At 41.2% G+C, this 20,611-nt stretch overlaps 1 protein-coding gene across 30 annotated transcripts in view; it reads left to right on the plus strand.

Annotated features, from left to right (window-relative positions):
• The window catches only part of SYTL2 (synaptotagmin like 2), a 168,818-nt gene that overhangs the window by 130,476 nt on the left and 17,731 nt on the right, over positions 1-20,611 (plus strand). For 13 of the 30 annotated variants that reach the window (XM_056561318.1, XM_056561328.1, XM_056561332.1 and 10 more), the window contains 4 exons: positions 1,164-1,220; positions 2,815-5,532; positions 14,362-18,756; positions 19,393-19,494. In XM_056561318.1, coding sequence (XP_056417293.1) covers positions 1,164-1,220; positions 2,815-5,532; positions 14,362-18,756; positions 19,393-19,494 — 7,272 coding nt within the window. Of the gene's footprint in view, positions 1-1,163; positions 1,221-2,814; positions 5,533-8,544; positions 8,659-9,084; positions 9,100-10,438; positions 10,461-14,361; positions 18,757-19,392; positions 19,495-20,611 lie in introns of those variants that run through there. The other 17 variants (XM_056561333.1, XM_056561335.1, XM_056561341.1 and 14 more) reach the window with 14 other exon arrangements.

Here is a 20,611-nt window from a genome sequence, read left to right on the forward strand (position 1 = left end):
CATGGTTGGTCACCCACAAGCGCCCTGTGGTTGTACCTCTCTAACATTTTATCTTTATTGGTTCATTTGATTTTATTCGCTGTCCATTTACATTTTTAAATTAACTCATATTTTATTATTTATATCAGTGTACATATGTATTGGACTTTGAGTGCTGGTATCGTAGTCCTTGTCTATTTTATCTTTTTAAACACGGGCATAGGTGCATTTTCTGGCTTGCTTTGTTCCCCCAATTGTATTTTCGTACAGTGAGCCATCCCAAATTTTTTGACCTATACAACGGTTTAAACCTACAGTGGTCGTCCTGGAACCTATTAATAGTGTAACTTGCGGGACCACTGTATCTATAATATGTACAAGTTATGCAAAGAAAAATATTGTTAGTTACTAAAATTGTTATAAAATGATATATGGAGGTAAACTGATGTCCCAGCATGAGCTGTGATAGGTAATAATAGTCACATTATTAACGACCAAAAGGTGAAGAAAGCAAATATGTTTGGTTTTATGGATTTGGCTACTGTATGTTTGTCAGCATGTGGAAGAGTTTTTTGTTTTTGTTCTGCAGCTGTGACTGAACAGAATCAACTTTTAATGCTTTTTTTTTAATTAATTTTTTTTATTTTTAAGAATATGGAGCAGAATAGATAAGCCGTATGGTTATGGTTGAACACTTTTTAGGTTACATGTTTTGAGGTTTTCCAATCTTGTTTTGTTTTTATAATCCTAAGCCCTAAAAAGTATTCATAACCTACTTGTTAAAGTGGTTGTCTGACCAGGAAAATTTATTTGACTGCTTTTGAAAATTAGATTTTCGATGTGTGTAATGCTTTAGTTTTCCTGCGGGAGTGCTGTAGGGGGAAGTTAAACACACTCTGGCAGGTTCTGTGCAACTATTAGGGAATTCTCCTAACAAAGGCATTGTCCAAAGTAGAAAACACCTTTAATTATTCAAAAACTGTAATAGTCATACATTGAGACTTAAAAAAATTGGGGAATGGGGGAAGATATGGGCACCATGATGTGATTAATGTAGAACATTACGGTACTAATTTCCCTGCACTAACATATGAATGCCATAGTCAATTGTCCCTTTTTGTTTGAATTTACAGAATCCATGTAATAGCTCCTTCCATTCATAAACCACCGATTCTGTCTTGTAGGTACGGAACCTTTGTATGCTGTGGTGAAGAAACCTACCTCTTCGGATCAAGAAAAAGGTAAATAAAATTGTTTGTATTGTTGTAATAAAGCTTGATGATTTTTGTGAGTTTAATGGGAATCTGTCAGTTCTATATTGTGCTCAGAGCTGCAGACATGGGCAGACAACTTATAGGGGGATTTAAACAATACCAGTCTTGTAGCTGATGGCTGTTTGCAAAGTTATCAAACTATGAGCATGCTGAGCTGCAGCATGCCTGCCTTCTCCCTCCCCCACCCCTGCCTTACCTGTATAACTGATGTTGGAAGCCAAACCCTGTACATCATCATGCAGAATGGGGGGGGGGGGGAGAAGGCATTCATGCTTCTATTTAGCTTAGAAAGAAAACATGATTTTATGACATTTTAGCTTTTTATCAGCTAAAAGGTATTATCTGTTTCATCTCCCCATCAGCTATCTGCCCATGTCTGCAGCTATGTGCATTATATACAGCAGACAGATTCCCTTAAGCCTAAGTTCACACAGTGGCTTTGCTGCAGAAACTTTTAGAAGGTTGTGCAGTCTTTATTGCAACTTCCCATTTTGTAGAAAGAGAATAAAAACTCACCATATCGACTATTTTTTTAATTAACTAATTTAATTTATTAAATTTTTTCTATTAAACACAGGTAACCCTAAGCAAAATCAAGAATTTTACTTCTTTCCCATTGAAGTAGAAAAAACAAAAAAACAAATCCTATGTTCTTTTCACAGCAGGGACTAATGCGCTACCCAATGAAAAAAATTATTTCCATGTGAAAATTTTTCCACAGTGTCTAGATCTGTTAAATATTCATTCACTGTGCTGCCACAGTGTCCTGCTTTGGATTTTCCACCCACAGATTCTGACGGAAAATCCGCAGCAAATCCGCCGCATGTGAACTTGGTCCAACTGTTCATAGTATATAGGGCTGTGTTTCCCAACCAGACACCTTGGGTTGGGAAACGCTGATGTAGGGTGACATGCCCAAGGGATGAGAGTATGACCCTTATGACATTCCATACACTAGCCTTTCTCTGATATACACACAGTATATCAGTAGTGGGTAGGTTCTGCTTGCTTGGTATAAGTAGTCTCTGTTTACTACATTCTAAATTTTGCTATAACGGGGTGTCACAATACACTTGTAAATGTGGCCACTTTTTTATATTTCGTAATATGTTTGCGCCAATGTTTATAGCTGTAGGTGGTGGGGATATGAGAGTCCTAGTGACCACAGGGCGTAATACAGATGTTGAACCTATAATTCAAGAACCATTCAAAAGGCCATTGGCCCAATTGTTCAAACTGTTTTTAAATAATTTTTTATTATCTTATGACTTGATAACAAAAATGTGTAGATAAAATATTTTATGATTTTAAATGTTTTAAGCAAAATTATAATAGTCAGCCATCCTGGTAGCAAAAGGGACCAATGGTATTTTAGGTTAATCTGAATATTTGCAGTGTTTGGCTTAATTTGGGTATATTTAACATTCTGCATGTCTGTGTTGCTATTGCTTTTGGATCACAAATCAAATTTACTTTTAATTCAATTTGTGTGTAATTCTGTGTAATGCGATATTATACATAGTAACCTCTGGAAAAACAGTTCATGTTGGTTTTCCCACAGACATCGATGTGGATGATTCTCTCGTGGAGCCAATACTCCTTGGCCAAAGAGAGAAGACTGTGAACCAAAGTGAAAAACCACTGGAATTTGGAAAGAGTTATGGCGGAGTCGGTAAAGTAAACTATGTATCTGACAATCCCACAAGCCAACCAGGAAAAGTCTACGTTCCCAAAAATGAAGACTTCATGACTCCTGACAGGGCTACTGATGTGCAGTCATCCTACGACTTTGTAGATGAGCCAAAGACTAGGACTCAGGATATTGACTATATCAAAAAGTGGAAACATCCATATGCTTCGGAAAAAGAAGACTTTGGGGCAGTGCAGGAGTTTCCTAATGTTAATTTTGGAGAAGGTGCGGATGGTTCTGTTAAATCCTATCCAGAATATGGGACCAAGTCTAGGTATTCGCCTAAAGAATACAAAATTGATACAAAATATAAGTCAGTTGCTCTTAGGAATACACCTGACATTGATGGTAGACAAGTAATACCAGCATCCAAATTTCCAGAAGCCCAAAATTTGCCCTCATCTTCTAGACCAGTGAGCGGAGATTTCCAAACACGTGAAATGTTCTTACGTGAGAATAGAGGAAAAATAGACTTGCCCAAGTCTGCCAACTTTAAAGTAATGTCCATGAAAGATAGAATTCATGATATGCCAAGAGAACAGATGCCTAACCCTTCCCAGTTTCAGAGCTTGAAGCATTTCTGGAATGTAGAGGACAAAAATCAGTCTAAGGAAGATTTGGATACGTCACCACAAAGAATCCTGACAGATGTCTTGAAGAGGAACAAGCCTACTCGAGCTGACCTGAAACCAAGGAACTCTAAAGAGAGTCCTATAGATGACCACAGTCTTCCCAGTTCATTTGACAGCCTATCTGAGGAGGAACAGACTTCTCACAAAGTAGCTTCTTGGTTAGCACGATCTCCTGCTGTTTATGGGACTGAGCAAGTGGATGCTAGTGAAGATCAAGTCCATTCTGGTGAAGAAGTAATGGAAAGTGTTGAGAAGACCATGGTAGATAGGAAGAGCCAAGCAGAAGATTTTTCAAGTGCACTTCAGAAATTAACAGAAGAAGCTTCACAGGTTCCCAAGATTACCAACACTGAACGCCTTAAGAGTGAACCTATACAGATTTATCCAGTTGCTGAGCCCGCCTCGTTTGAGAAAAAGAAAACATCAATTTTAGTGAATTCGGCAGAAAAGAAGCATCCTGCTATAGGATTTTATGAACGGGTTGCACAAATAAGTAGCACACAGTCCCCTGCGAAACAAACTAAAATAGTTGATGTACCAGCAGTAGGCACTGAGCAGTATCCAAAAGAAGTTGAAGAAAGTGTAGAAAGAGCTGTAGCACCAGCAAAAACAGCAAATGAATTCAAAATTGCTTTTCAGAAGCTTATGGAAGAAGATCAGTCCTCCAAATCTGATGATGAAAACCAAGTAGAAGAATCGAACCTACAAAGTGGGAAGCAACCATTGGTTGAGGAGCATGAGATTATAGAGAGATCCTCTGTTCCCAAAGGAAATGATCATCAGGAATTTGTTTCGGCCCTGAAAAAGCTGGAAATTGAAGCTTCCACACCACTCAACGTTGCGGATCAGGATGAGCAGCTTGAAAGCGTATCGCCACCAAAGTCAGTGAGTCCTGTGATGTCTGCAAATTTTCAGAAGCTTATGAGCGAGGAACAACCAATGAATGAGACTCAAGAGATTATAGAGAAATCTTCTGTACCTAAAGGGAATGATCAACAGGAGTTTATCTCTGCACTGAAAAAACTTGAGATTGAAGCTTCCACACCACTCGACGTTGAAGATCAGAAAGAGCTACCTGAAATTGTATCCCCTCCGAAAACAGTGAGTCCTGTGAAATCTGCCTTTAAAATTGGTTTTGAACATATGACTCCAACTGAAGATGTATTGGAGTCTACTCAAAAGGTCAATGTAGCTTATCCAATTCAGTCATCTCCAACCTATCGTAAAGATAGAAACGAGTTTGAAGAAGTGGTTGAGAGAAGCACAGCACATAATAGAACAGATGAAGGTGACCTCAGTGCTTCGCCGAAGAAACAGGACGACGAAGCTGCAGTCAGTGACCCAAGTCTAGAACTAGAGGAGACCTATGAAAAGCCAAAAATGACCCCAACTTTACAAAGCACAATGCTAATTTCTACTGTACAAAACGTTGAAAGTCCAAGTTTTGATGTAAAAACTATTCCTTCCTCATCTGTGGAAAACCAATCCTATTTAGAAGATCCATATTCAATGAGAAACAGCAAGTCAAAAGAGGAGGCTGAGGACACTTATGTGATCCCTGAAAGAGAAATGCCTAAATATACTTATGATGGAGAAGGAAAGCTTCCGGTGGAAGAAGAAACCGTAGAAAAGACTATTGTTAATATGGAAGAGAGCAGTGCAGACTACCGTAGGCGGTTAACGCAGCTGGAAGAAGAAGCAACGATCCCAGAAGAACCAGAAGATCTGTCATTCAGTGAGAAGTTCCACGTTTCACAGGCTCCAATGAAGGAAGTGTTTGTTTCAAAGAAAGTGTTTCCTAGCAGTGAATCAATGCCAACAGTGCTGCCCTCTTCAAGAGGTATCCCAAAGGATCTCAGTCAGCCACAACCCTATGCCTACCAGGAGCTGGCAAATTACCCTCCATCTCCATCTGACCAGTCTGGCTCTTTCACAGGAAGCGCAGGAAATGTGCTATGTGAGAATTTTATTATTATTACTCTTATTACTATTGCTTTTAAAGAGGTTCTCCACCCAAAACCTTTTTGTTTTCTTAATACATATGTTGACATGCTTCTATTAAAGGGGATGGCTCACAAAGACCACTCCAGTCTATACTTATTGTTAAAGGGGTACTCCACTGGAAACCTTTTTTTTTTTTTTATCAATTGGTGCAAGAAAGTTAAACAGATTTGTAGATTACTTCTATTAAAACATCGTAATCCTTCCAGTACTTATTGGCGGCTGTATATTACAGAGGAAATCCTTTTCTTTTGCGATTTTCTTTTCTGTCACGACCACAGTGCTCTCTGCTGACAACTCTGTCCATGTCAGGAACTGTCCAGAGCAGGAGAAAATCCCCATGGCAAACATATGATCTGGACAGTTCCTAAAATGGACAGAGGTGTCAGCAGAGAGCACTGTGGTCGTGAGAGAAAAGAAATCTCAAAAGAAAAGAATTTCCTCTGTAGTATACAGCCGCTAATAAGTACTGGAAGGATTAAGAATTTTTAATAGAAGTAATTTACAAATCTGTTTAAAGGGGTAGTCCAGTGCTGAAAAACTTATCCCCTATCCTAAGGATAGGGGATAAGTTTCAGATCGCGGGAGTTCCGACCGCTTGGGCCCCCACGATCTCATGTACGGGGCCCCGGCTCGCTGGCCAGATAGTGGGTGTCGACCACCACATGAAGCGGCGGCAGACACGCCCCCTCAATACATCGCTATGGCAGAGCCGGAGATTGTCAAAGGCAGCGCTCCGGCTCTGCCATAGAGCTGTATTGAGGGGGCGTGTCAGCCGACACTTCATGCGGTACGGGCAGGCGGGGCCCTTTACAGGAGATCGCGGGGGTCCCCAGCGGCAGGAGCCCCGTGATCAGACGTCTTATCCCCTATCCTTTGGATAAGATGTCTAGGGGCGGAGTACCCCTTTAAGGCCAGTTTCTGGCATGATCAGGATTAAGATTGAGCACGTTCTTCCTGTTTTGGGTGAACCGGCTGTTAAATTTCCAGCAGGTTCGCTAAACCAGGGAGAAGCCGTGCCATGAGCCGATCCTGTTGTCAGCTGAGCACTGGGGAGGAGACTGTATAGAGTACATAACCAAGTTGCCTTATCCTCCTCACACTTTGTCCTGTGGCTACTGGGGTATAATAAAATCTCGCCTCTGTGGTAATTACCTAATTTTGTACTGTGGCCCCAAATTCTGACCCGATTGTGGGTTTAATGACCAGAACTAGATTTGTCACCTGGGTTCGGTTTGAGTATTTTAGAACTGTAGTCAGCCTGAGATGTGGCTGTAAAACAGATGGTAAAATGCAACCTTAGACCCCGTTCACACTACAAAACTTTTAGTAGTGTGCACTGGGCAGCAGACTCCAAATGAGATCAATAGTACAATAGTGTGATAATATGAAGTGTGAACAAGCCCTTAATTGGGAACTTGCCTAAAAAGCTTGTCCAGGATCAGAAAAACATGGCGGCTGTGCCTCCAATCATGACTCATCTGTTTAGTTTACCTGAATTAACGTACAATACTAGACATGGACAGTGGACATGGGGGGTTAAGAATCATGGCAATGTGGTTCTATCAAGTAGTCCGTTTAAAGGGTTACTCCACTGGCCAGCATTGGGAACATTTAGTTCCGAATGCTGTGTGTGCGGTGCGGGGGGTCGCCCACGCCCTCTCGTGACATCAGGCATTGCGCCCCTCCCATAGACTTGCATTGAGGGGGCATGGTCTGACATCATGAGAGGTGTGGCCAACCCCCACAGCGCGCACACAGCGTTCAAATCTAAATGTTCCCAATTTTGGCCAGTGGAGTACCACTTTAAAAGCATAATCCACCTCAATAAAAGAAAATGTCAACAGGTTTACAATGCAGGAAAAAGTTTTTGGTGTAGAACCTGTTTGTCTGTTTTGTCTAAAAAACATTGTACAGCATTTTTCTTATGAAGACCAGAATATGTTGACTCTGCCTCCGGCCGCTCTCACATGAGTATTAATATGGAATGTATGTTATATGTAATATGTATAGATACATATGATAGCATTATAGGAAGGGTTACGTTCACATCGCGCATTTACTCTCCGGGAGTCTGATTCGGCGGGGAAATTTCAAAACTACCTCATGCCATATCCCTGCCGGACTCATGCATTTCGATGAGCGGACCGGAGTCGGCTAGTGACTCCAGTTGGCTCATTTTCAGATTCTATATAATTTTTTTTTTTTTGTGTCCGGTTCAAAAAAATGATGCGGACGGAAATTGAGCAATTGTCTCATTAAGTGAAAACACAATGTGAATGCGCCCTAATTAAAGATAAAATATATAATCAAATCTGCAGCAGATGCTGTATGTATGAAAGCGTCCTAATGGGAATTGCAGAAATGTATTGTTTCCTATAGATTAGTTTAATAGAACTTAAAGGAGTACTCCGGGAGATGAAAACATTTATCTCCCATAAGTTTCAGATCGCGGGGGTTCCGACCACTGGGACCCACGGGATCTCCCGTACGGTGCCCCCCAGGTCTCAGGTCAAGTAGCTCTTGACGACCACTGCACGAAGCCACGGCCAACACGCCCCCTTAATGCAGCGTTATGGCAAAGCTGGAGATTTCCGAATGCAGCGCTCCAGTTCTCCCATAGAGTTGTATTGAGGGGGCGTGTCACCCTCCGCTTCGTGCGGTGGTCGGACACTCTCCCTTCCTGGGGATTGCCGGGACCCCGTACAGGAGATCGTGGGGAGTCTCAGTGGTCGGACCCCCTCACGATCTGAAACTTATCCCCTATCCTTAGTGTAGGGGAGAAGTTTTCATATCCCAGAGTACTCTTTTAAAGGAAATATGTTATCAGTGTCACCTGGTACAGACATGTAGTTCAGGTGACACTGTTAACCATACTTACCTGATCCCACTCTGTGCTCCCGTTCTCCAGCTACTACTTGGAGCATGGGCGGAGCTTCCTGACATCACCGCTGCTGTTTGCTAGCAGCGGGACCCAGCAGAGAAGCAGCAGTGGGGACGTCAGGAAGCTCCACCCATGCTCAGTCTGCCCCAGATCGGAAGGTGTACAGAGGAAAATAGCGGGAGAATGGAGCAGGGACAGGTAGGTAGTGCAGGTGACACTGATGATAGCCAAACTTAACTGTACAGACAGGTTACTGCTGATGAAAGATTTCCTTTTAAAGGAGCACTCCAAATAAAACTTTGATTCTAATGAGGTAAATTTAATTTAAAACTGTTTTAAAAAAGCATAACTTTGTTTCTTGCCCATAGCAACCAATCACATTACAGCTTTCATCTTTCAAGAGAATACAAAATGAAAGCTGCTTTTTACATTTGGCAACAAAGACCTTGGGGGGAGACTTATCAAAACCTGTCCAGAGGAAAAGTTGCTGAGTTGCCCCTAGCAACCAATCAGATCGCTGCTTTCATTTTTCAGCGGCCTTTTCAAAAATGAAAGAAGCGATCTGATTGGTTGCTATGGGCAACTCTGCAACATTTCCTCTGGACAGGTATTGATAAATCTCCCCCCTTTTCTTTTAAGGTATGTTCACATGGGCGGCATCCACAGCGCGTTTTCCATTGCGGGCGGGATCCACCGTGCGTTTCCTGCTACCGGTTTCAGCCGCAGCGGGGTTCCCACAGCAGATTACATTGACTTCAATGGGGTCTGATGCAGCGCAAAATCCGCAGCAGACCCCATTGAAGTCGATGTAATCTGCTGTGGGAATCCCGTAGCAGGAAACGTACTGTGGACCCCGCCCGTATGAATGTAATCTAAGGCAGTTCATAAGTCACTGTGTTATGCCCAGTGTAAGGCCTGAGGGGGGCGCTGTGTGAAACCATTGCATCTGTAGGCTCTACACTAGGCCTAGTACAGTGTTATTTATTAAAAGGGTATACCGAACTCCAAAAGTTATCTCCTATAACTTTATAAGGGGATAACAAGATGATCGGGAGCGGGGTCTGACAGCTGGGACCCCCACTGATACAGAGAACGGAGAAATATTATCCTCCAAATTCATTTGGGACACAATTTTACCCTTTATATTTAACTATAAATCAGTGGTCTCCAAACAGTGGGCCTCCAGCTGTTGCAAAACTACAACTCCCAGCATGCCCAGACAGCCTTTGGCTGTCTGGGCATGCCGGGAGTTGTAGTTTTGCAACAGCTGGAGGCTCATGGTTTTGAGACCACTGCTATATACCTATAGCTGTATCAGCATCTGGATATTTCGGCAGTACATTAGCACAGCGTGCGGCTTTCTGGCTTTTGTGAAACTACAACTCCCAGCATACCCAGACTGTCATTGGCTTGATGCCTGTGGATGGATGGGACCCCCGTAATCCCATAAATCACTTTGATAGTTACTCCTATGTCATTCACTCCTCTTTTTTTTTTTTTAATAGCGCTTTGTACTCTATGGTAAAGTGTTAGCGCCCCCTGGTGTCCAATACGGTCTTTGCTCTTAGGCTTGGTTCACATGACGACTTGTGCTTCCGAGGCACGGATACTTTCGGGAAAATGTCAGTGACACGCCAAAGTGTCTGCTCGGACAGACACTGGCCCCATTCATTTAATTGGCCCCAGTGACTATGTTCGGGTCATTTCCCGAGCGTATACAAGTTTTGGCTCTAACTGAGAAATGTGTTTTTTGCTGCAAGTTTCAGCCTGAGACCAAATTCTGATACATTGGAGGGAAAACGTCTGGAACGTAGTTGCTAGGGCATGGTACTGCAGTTTATGCCGATCATTGCCCAATTTCCATGATGTCATCAGCGCTGCTCCATCCAAAAGCAGGAGGGAGTATCTCAGACTAATGGAGTCTTAGGATGTGACCGCCATTTTTAAATACGTGAAAATAAGCCAAAGCACCGCAGCGCGATCCAAAGAGAGGGCACCAGGTATTTTAGCATATTTTTAATTAATTTTGAATATTTTTATTAACATTTTTTTTTTTTTTTTTTTTTTTTTGCTGATATATTTCATTTCATACTGCACCTCCCTAGATTTTGAACAGTAGAATTTTTTTTTTACAAATATTTTAATGTTCTCCACTAAACGGGCTCCATCGGTCAGTCCATCAGAAGGAAGGGAGTTGAGCAAAGAAATAACATGGCGCGTATTCTATTTTTTTCCTTGTAAAATACCGAAAACCTGACACTCTATAGAAGTCAATAAGATCTATTGGGCCCCAGTGTCAGTAGTGCTCTGACTCGTTCAGGGTGCACAAAAAAACGAAATGATTGAAAAGGTCGGATTCCAACGGCAGTGTAAACAAATAGAGAAACACAGTCGCGCACATCCACCATTTGGATTTTGATCTATTTGCTTCTCAGTAGAGATGAGCGAACTTACAGTAAATTCGATTCCTCACGAACTTCTCGGCTCGGCAGTTGATGATTTTTTCCTGCGTAAATTAGTTCAGCTTTCCGGTGCTCCGGTGGGCTGGAAAAGGTGGATACATTCCTAGGAAAGAGTCTCCTAGGACTGTATCCACCTTTTCCAGCCCATGGGAGCACCTGAAAGCTGAACTAATTTATGCAGGAAAAGTCATCTACTGCCGAGCCGAGAAGTTCGTGACGAATCTAATTTACTGTAAGTTTGCTCATCTCTACTTCTCAGCATAATTTAAAAAAATGAACAGGTTGTTGGTATACATTTTGATCAAAAAGTACCAGCCCACTCGCCACGTTTAGGCCACGCCACCTAGTCAGTGTGTGTCTAACCGAACAGTGGCGTAGCGCCCGACGGCGACCACTGCCTCAGAGACCCCCCCCCACAGACAAAGCATCACAGAAACAATGGCCGCAACAGAGAACCACACCAGTGTTAAACCGACCATGTCTCCTGCATAAGGGTTTCCTCCTAACATTCTCCCAGCCCTCTGGTAGGGAGCACATGGTAAGTGTTGGTGTAGTTCTCTGTGGCGGCCATTGTTTCTGAGATGCTTTGTCTGTGGGGTGGTGCGGCCCAAAGCCAGGGGCTTGGTCGGGCAGCAGTGGGGCTGCCTGGCCACTGGGTCGTTCCTCCTGTGGGCTTGGTGTCTTGGAGGTGGTGGACACCGCCTGGGCTATGCCAGTGTTAGGGTAGGGACCCACTCTGAATAGGTGGCCTTGATGTGGCGAGTGGGCTTGTACTTTTTGATCAAAATGTATAATAACAACCTGTTATTTTGTTTTGAATTATGCTGAGATAATGCAAAATATAAATGGTGGATGTGCGGCTATGTTTCTCTAAGTCGTCATAGCTACTGGAAGGCTATAGGTGGGTTACTCAGTGTTGTAGGTCCTACGGGTACAGAATTGTCCAATGTTGTTAATGTTGTGGCTTACCCCAATTATGTCTGTTGCCTGACTATGTAAGTGACAAAATCTAAAGAAAATGCATTCTCATCTGTTAAATGTTTTAAAAAGTATAGTCTCTCCTTATTATGTTACGTGACATTAGTTTTTTGATAGCACATGTATTTGCATTATTTAAAAAATTATATATATTTGAATTGTTTTTATAGTCTTGATGGGAAGGTCCAGCCTTGTGTAAACAAAGCTTAAAGTAACCAGGAAAAAATAAAGAATAGTTAATAAATATAAATATATAAATACACACACACACACACTTCTACCATAGCAGACACCTCCCAATAGGGGACAGTTTTTAATTCCCTGGCAGAGTCCCATAAGACTTGATGTATTTGCACCATCCGAAAAGGGGACACTCCGAATAACGGGGACAAAACACTCCCAATAGAGGACAACCAGGCTTATGTGTCAGCCCTACCTTGTACACAGGGTTTGCCGTCATGGGGTACAGCCAATACCCCAGCACAGAAGCAAAAGACTGCTGTTTAAACAGTGGTCCCCTGCTTCTGTACGTCCGCCAGCCACATTATTCACCCCCCTGTGCCACTTTGTTCCCCCCGTTCCAAATAATCTCCCCCTTTATGACCCCCCCTGTGCCACATTTCCCCTTGATTCCCCACCCCCCGTGCTATTTAATTCCCCCTTCATTACCCTTTTGTGCAAATTCATCACCCCCATCATTTATACATCTGTACCACCCCCTTTATCCCCCTGTGCCACCCCCCCTCTTGCCAAATCATCCCCTCACCCCTTGTGCCACATCACTTTTCCCCTTCTCTCCTTCCCCTGTTGTTCTTATTTACCTGGCCAGCAGGCTCAGGTGCGGATTTGACATTCTCCTAATGTCCTTTGCGCTGCACTCGATGAGAAGCTGTGAGCAACGGCTGTGGGCACTGACTAGTGAAGTGCCTGACATCACTTGTCAGTGCCTGCAGCCAACGCTGCTGCTCTCAGTAAGTGCAGTGCAGAGGACATCAGGGGAAGGTCAAACCAGCTGAGAGCCCCTGCACCTGAGCCTGCTGGCCAGGTTAAGAACAACAACAGGGGAGGAGGGAAAAGTGCGGCACAAGGGGTGGGGGGATGATTTGGCACATGGGGGACAGGGGATAAGGGGGAATGAAATGGCACAGGGGGTGGGGAATCAAGCCCCATATTCCGTCCTTATAACCCCGTCCTCCTATCCCGCGTCCTCCTATCCCGCGTCCTCCTATCCCGACCCGTAATATGTGCACCAGGTATTGAAATATCTCCAGCCGTACTGAAGTTATGTGGGAACATACATTTCCCATTGATTTTCATGGGACTTTAAACAAAAAACCCGACCCTCACAAATGGGGGTGGTTAAGGGTTAAATTAACTATCCTATATTTTAAGTGGACATATAAGTAACATGTGACCAAGTATTACCGAAATATCTCCAGCCGTTTGGAAGTTTTGCAGTAACACATTTCCCATAGAGTTGTATGGGACTTTAAACATAAACCCCGCCCCTGGCAAATGGGGGTGAGTAAGGGTTAAATTACCTATCCTATGTTTGTTGTTGACATATAAGTAACGTGGCCAAGTTTCATGTTAATATCTTTAGCCGTTTGGACGTTTTTGTGGAACATACATACACACACACACACACACACACACATACATAGACACACACACTCAAACACACACACATACACACATACACACACACACACACATACACACACACACACACATACACACACACACACACACACACACACACACATACATAGACACACACACATACATAGACACACATACACACACGCATAGAGACACACACACACACACACATACATACACACACACACACATTGAGTTTTATATATATAGATATAAAAATGGATATACCCCTTAATAGGCTATTATATTAAAAATAATGAACAAAATAAAAAAAATTAAATGGTAAAAATAATGTGGTGGTGGTGGTTGTGGTTGTTGTTTAAAAAATAATAATTATTTAATGAACTAATTACAAAGTTCCTTCAATTTTCCTTTTAGTTGCACAAGAACATTTTAAAAAATTGTGATGGAGGACAGCCTTTAATTTTCTTCACCTATTTTTTTTTTAATCTTTTTATTTATATTAACATATGTGTTTGTGTGAATTAGAATATATATTTTTCTCTCCCTTTTGATTATAATCAACACTGATATGTTTCTGAGACAGTCGATAGTTTGCGCATGCTACAGTATAATTAATTTTATTAAACTATAGTTAAAATAATTTCAGTTGGAAAAAAATATCCTAAAGATTTGTAACCAAAATCTTGTTAATCCTGGCAGTGCACTACTTTATAGTCTGCATTGATATATTATTTGTATATGGTCCTTTTTTTAAGTAACTACAAGTCAGGTAGAATAGGTGCTTATCCTTATTGTACAAATTATAGAAAGGCATTTGTTTTTTCTTATGTTACAGATAAGAAGCCAGACACTTCTGAACTATCAAATTCTAAAAAAGGTAAGCCAGCTCTTGCAGGCAGCCCAAATTACTCCAATTCATCCAGACATGATAAATACACATTTGAGGGTATGAAGGCGCAAGATGAGTCCATCAGTAAAGTTCTAGATTGGTTTAGTAGAAGTTCCGACTCTGTTGATGACCCGTCGCCATCTGTAGGTCAGTTGGAGGAAACAAAAACGAGGAATTATCCTGACAAAACTGAGGAATCTTCCGGACCCAGTGTTGATGAAAGTGAAGCCAAACTCAAAATGAGGGCCATTCCTAAAATGTCTGAGATTTCGGAACCAAAAGAGGACATAAAGAATACCGGTCCTGACCAGCCAAAGATTCTGAATATGACTGCTATGGAAGATGAATCCCTTCCACCCCAACAGGTGCCATTACCAGACCTCTTGGAGTTTGGAAAGAGTGGAAGTGGGTGTGGAAAAATTCAGAGTAGGTCAATCAATGACTATTCTTTCGAAAAAGATCCACAAATTCCTGTTGAGGTAGCATTTGAAGAAGACAAAGAAAGTTCGGAAGGTGAAAAGGAAGAAAGTAACATATTGAAGGACACAACACCTTCATTAGGTATAGGTGATACAGGACCAATGGAAGCTGGTAACAATAAAGAAGAAAATAATGTATTGGAGGATACAATGCCTTCATTAGGTATAGGTGATACAGGACCAATGGAAGTTGGCAAGAATAAAGAAGAAAATGTATTGGAGGACACAATGCCTTCATTAGGTAAAGGAGATACAGGACCAATGGAAGTTGGCATGAATAAAGAAGAAAATAATGTATTGGCGGACACAATGCCTTCATTAGGTATAAGTGATACAGGACCAATGGAAGTTGGCAAGAATAAAGAGGAAAATAATGTATTGGAGGACACAATGCCTTCATTAGGTATAGGTGATACAGGACCAATGGAAGTTGGCAAGAATAAAGAAGAAAGTAATGTATTGGAGGACACAATGCCTTCATTAGGTATAGGTGATACAGGGCCAATGGAGAATGCTGATTCTGACCAGCCAAAGATTCTGAATATGACTGCTATCGAAGATGAATCCCTTCCACCCCAACAGGTGCCATTACCGGACTTTTTGGAGTTTGGAAAGAGTGGAAGTGGGTGTGGAAAAATTCAGAGTAGGTCAATCAAGGACGATTCCTTTCAAAAAGATCCACAGATTCCTGTTGAGGTAGCGTTTGAAGAAGACAAAGAAAGTTTGGAAGGTGAAAAGGAAGAAAGTAATGTATTGAAGGACACAAACCCTTCATTAGGTAAAGGTGATACAGGACCAATGGAAGCTGGTAACGATAACGAAGAAAGTAATGTATTAGAGGAAGCAATGCCTTTAGGTATAGGTGATACAGGACCGACGGAAGTGGGCAAGAATAAAGAAAATAATTTATTGGAGGACACAATGCCTTCATTAGGTATAAGTGATACAGGACCAATGGAAGTTGGCAAGAATAAAGAAGAAAGTAATGTATTGGAGGACACAATGCCTTCATTAGGTATAGGTGATACAGGGCCAATGGAGAATGCTGATTCTGACCAGCCAAAGATTCTTAATATGACTGCTATCGAAGATGAATCCCTTCCACCCCAACAGGTGCCATTACCGGACTTTTTGGAGTTTGGAAAGAGTGGAAGTGGGTGTGGAAAAATTCAGAGTAGGTCAATCAAGGACGATTCCTTTCAAAAAGATCCACAGATTCCTGTTGAGGTAGCGTTTGAAGAAGACAAAGAAAGTTTGGAAGGTGAAAAGGAAGAAAGTAATGTATTGAAGGACACAACACCTTCATTAGGTATAAGTGATACAGGGGCAGTGGAAGTTGATAAGAATAAAGACCAAGAGGTTATAACTCTAGAACAAAGTGAAGACCAAAGTTCTAGAAAGCAGAAGGATGGATCAGTTGTTCCACCAAAGAGAGTTAGTGATATCAAACTATTGTGGGAAGGGGATAGGCCATCTCAAGACACAGCCAAAAAGCCAACCTTAATCAGTATCAAGCCCACCTCTGTTGATCTATCTATTACTCCGAAAAGCAGTTCTTTTGACAGCGATGATCATAATGGCGCAAGCCTTGTCACTTTTAAAAAGGTCATGGTGGAGGATGAGGAGGATTCCATGCCTCCTGTCGATCAGCTAAAATCATATTGGGAAAATGAGAAGAACAAAAACAAAACTAACAATAGACAGTCTATGTCGAATGGAAGCCAGAGTGATGACAAAGGGGTACATTTGGTGGATCTTCGGTCAAAGTTCAAAAAGAGGCATACATTTCATGATTTTTTCGAAAAAGAAAAATCTACTAATCTGGAGAAAAATCCTCCTGGTAGAAGTGTTTCACTTAGTGAAAGTGCAAATGAGGGCCTTAAAGATCGCATAAAATCTGCATCCTTTCAGAACTTAAAAAACTTCTGGAATACATCGAGTAAGTCAGACGATAAACCTACTAGTCAAGCCCTCCCTGATAAAATGAATAAGCAGTTTGGTTCCAATCCTGACATAAGAAGCAAAGAACCAGTTGGATGGAGATTGAAAGGAAGACTAGCCGCAAAGAGTTTACAAGACATTAGAGAGGATCCCTCAGTGTATGGGGCACAACCTATGTCTAGGAAATTTAGCAAAGGATCTAGTGGTGAGGACGACCCACTGAATTCAGTAATAAATCCTATTAACAATAGTGTTGAAAATAGTAAACTTGAGAAACCCATAGGTTCAGTTGATATAACGGCTCAAGAAAGTTCAGGAACCTCCAACTATCCAAAATTTTCCCATGCGCTTTTTGATGAGTCTGAAACAAAGCAACATCCTGAGATACCTGCTGAGAAACAGGCAGCTCTTGCAGAAATTACAGAACCATCAGTTGCTCCAAATAGGATTGCAAAAAGTGAACTTAGCCTAAGGTTAAAAAAAACATTACAGGGCGAGGTATCGGGTAAAAACTTTTCCTTGCCAGAAGAGAGGCCACATTCCATGACTTTTGAAAATGGTTCAGCTGATCATAATGTGTATCGAGATAAAGAAAATGGGGAAATGAATGAGATGGGTCGAAAACTGCTTCTTGTAAAACAAAGTGGACTTGATGTTGATTCACCTGTGTCTTCTAATGGGACTGTGTTGCTTCAAGAAAATGAGTATCCTACAGGAGAAGCATCTGATTTGGGAGAAGCTGTTAATGAAAGCATTGAGAAAACGGTCCTCAAAAAGGACCCTAGTGATCTCGGTAAAAAATTACAAAATCTGTACAATGAATCTTTAAATGCGGTAGACATGCAACATGGAAATCTATCTCAGCTAGAGTATATGGACATAAATGAACCTGACCAGAATTTTAGCAAGGTCCTAGCAGTTTCTTCAGGAAATATGAGCAAAAACATCCAAAGTTCTGAGCCTATAATAGTCAATATTTCTTCCAAAAAGACACAGATTGGTAATGATCTTCCCATTGAACCTGGCCAATTGGAACAAGCTGAAATAAGTTCCAGTAAAGTTGTGAATACAACTTTTGAGAAACCCATATCTGAACTAAGAGAACCTGTGGAAAATGAACTGTCATCGAAACCAAATGTCTACAAGGATAATGTTCTTCATCCGGAAGAACGAAGTAGAAAAGAAATTATAGAAAGAATTGAGATGCCTACTGTTCTACCCAAAAAACGCTTTAGTGACTTTGATGAGAAACTAAGACAACTGTATGAAGAGTCACAAAATTCTCAGCCTGATCTTGCGGAGGTCTCAGACAGTGGTAACATTGCAGAGAATGAGAGTGCTGGAGTAAATAATAAAGCCAATGTTTATTTGTATTTGAGTGAACCAAAGAAAACATTCCTTAAATCGTCTACAGTATATCTGGAGTCGTCTCAGCCTGTATCAGCTGATCGAGAAACAGTGACTGATGAAAGCGCTCTTTCCCAGGATATGTCGGTACAGGAAGTCAATGAGACAATTGAGAAAACCGTAGCACCAACAAGAATATCTACTGCTAAGAGTTTAGAAGAACTTCAAAAAGAGGCCCTGAACGAGGAAGAAGGGGCATTCTTAGGAAATGTCTCTTCTGGTCACGTGGCTCTTAATGAGTCCCATCCCGAGTTGAATGAGCCAGCGATGAGAGAAAGTAGTGTTTCTGAAGACACTGTGGAAGAGGGAACCAAACTTGCCAGATATGAAGAACCTCAAGAAGGAACTCCAGAAACCTTCTTGTCTAATAGGCAGAGCACCCCTGTGAAAGACAAAAACAGCTCTTTAAGGAAAAGCACATTGGAACTTTATCTTGAGGCACCGTATCGAAGAGAGTTATCGAAGAGTATAGATTTTGACATTTCTCAATATGTTACTTCAGATGTCGACAAATGTAGGTTTCAAGTCTTTTCTATAGTGTAATTTTGTGTTTTTTGACTTTATTTCTTGTCTTGTTGTAACAAAACTTTTTGTTCTGCAGGATTGATGGTTTGTGCACCCCCCCCCCCTTTAGCAACTTTTTCTTCACATTTCTAGATGTAGCTTCCTTGTAGTAAAGACTTGATATAAGATAAGGGACTGTTCATAGTATTCAGAATATTGGGCAGACTAGATGGGCCGACTGGTTCTTATCTGCCAACACAGTCTGTGTTTATATTACTTGCTATACATATATGTTGAACCCCTCCAGGAATATCTTACAATTGGTACTGTTAATTGCAAAGGTCATTGGAGAGTAATTTGCTATGAGGCACATTGAACAATCTTGGTCAAAGATTTTTATTTTTTATCATTTTGGATTTTATGTAAATGTTTGAACTAGTTTTCATTGTTTTAAGCGTTCCATTCGTGGAAACTATTGAGAAATTTTTATTTTTTTTATTTTAATAAATGGAAGCATTACATTTTAATGATGTATTAAGTTAAAGTTGCCAGAGGGTGGGAACAAACACATTTTAAAGAGATGCTAAGAGTCTATTGGCTATTTTGATGTTTTTTCACAGTGCTCACCCACTTTGTTTTATAACAGGTATGGAAGAATCAAACCCAGTTTTGAGCGCATTGAAAAGGAGCACAGATAAAAAATTGGTTTACGCCAAAGCTGTAGAGGAAGTGTCCCCCTCAAGTACAAGTGAGGATGTAGCATGTCTGCTGCCTCTTAAGGCCATACTAAACCAGCTAACATGCTCTATATCCGTTACACTAACCTCTCTGTAGAACTCCAAGGGTTTCTCATGAGGTTCTCCTCGGAGGCTCCTGTTTCTACACTCCGTGATGTCACCAGAGATTTTGGCAATGAAAGTTTATCAAACAAATATATAAGATCGTATTGCCTATTCTTATAGCCTTACAACCAAGGTCTCTGGTAACATCTGTGAAAACGATAACATTTTGCATGTGAAAATTCGGAAATTTTTACAAACAAGCGCTTTACATTTTCTCAATGAATAACCAACATAAATAGAATCTTAGAATCTGTAAGTCTTCCAATAAGGTAGGAGGTCATCGAAAGCAGTGCCTCTAGGTGCAAACAGACAGTCCTTAATATAGAAGTATATGCGGGCCCGGTCTTGTGTTGGCTTAGATCGCCATACATGTAATCTCTCCATTTTGCAGCCCTCACCACTCTAGTTGGAGAGAAGAATTCTTTGACCCTAAGGCCATTACCTTCTCCTTTCTTGTTTACAAATACAATACTATTTATACTACTGTTTTAGATATGTTTCCTTCTGCACTTTTGATTAGCGTAATCTCCTCTTTCCTATTCAGTTTGATGGCATGCTAAGCCCCAACCACTATTATCTTATAAATGGACACACAAATATAAAACCTTTCCAAAAAGTTTTTAGCGATAGTGGTATTTGTTGAGAAAATGTCTAATGACTACTTTTTTGGATTGCATGGCTATTTTATTTTTTGGATGAGTTAACTGATAGAACGTATAACAACCTGTGCTTAATATTTATTTGAGACTGATTCCAAGCCCCAATGATTGTATTTAAAGGTCACCTGTCCCTATGATACACAATGATCGATTAAAGTAAAGACTCACCAAAACAGTCATACTTATACACACTTATACCCACTAAACAGCCCTCCAAGTGCCACATAAGAGGCTTCTTAGTTCTGTGGAGTCAAATGGTCCATTTAAGAGATCTGTAAAGGACACACTCGCCAGTATCATTGGTCATTAAATTGATGCTTTATTAAGAGAACCCAAATCTTGGTTGGTTCATCGGTCCTCGGAT

Source organism: Hyla sarda, chromosome 2, assembly GCF_029499605.1.
Source record: "Hyla sarda isolate aHylSar1 chromosome 2, aHylSar1.hap1, whole genome shotgun sequence".
Lineage (NCBI taxonomy): Eukaryota > Metazoa > Chordata > Amphibia > Anura > Hylidae > Hyla > Hyla sarda.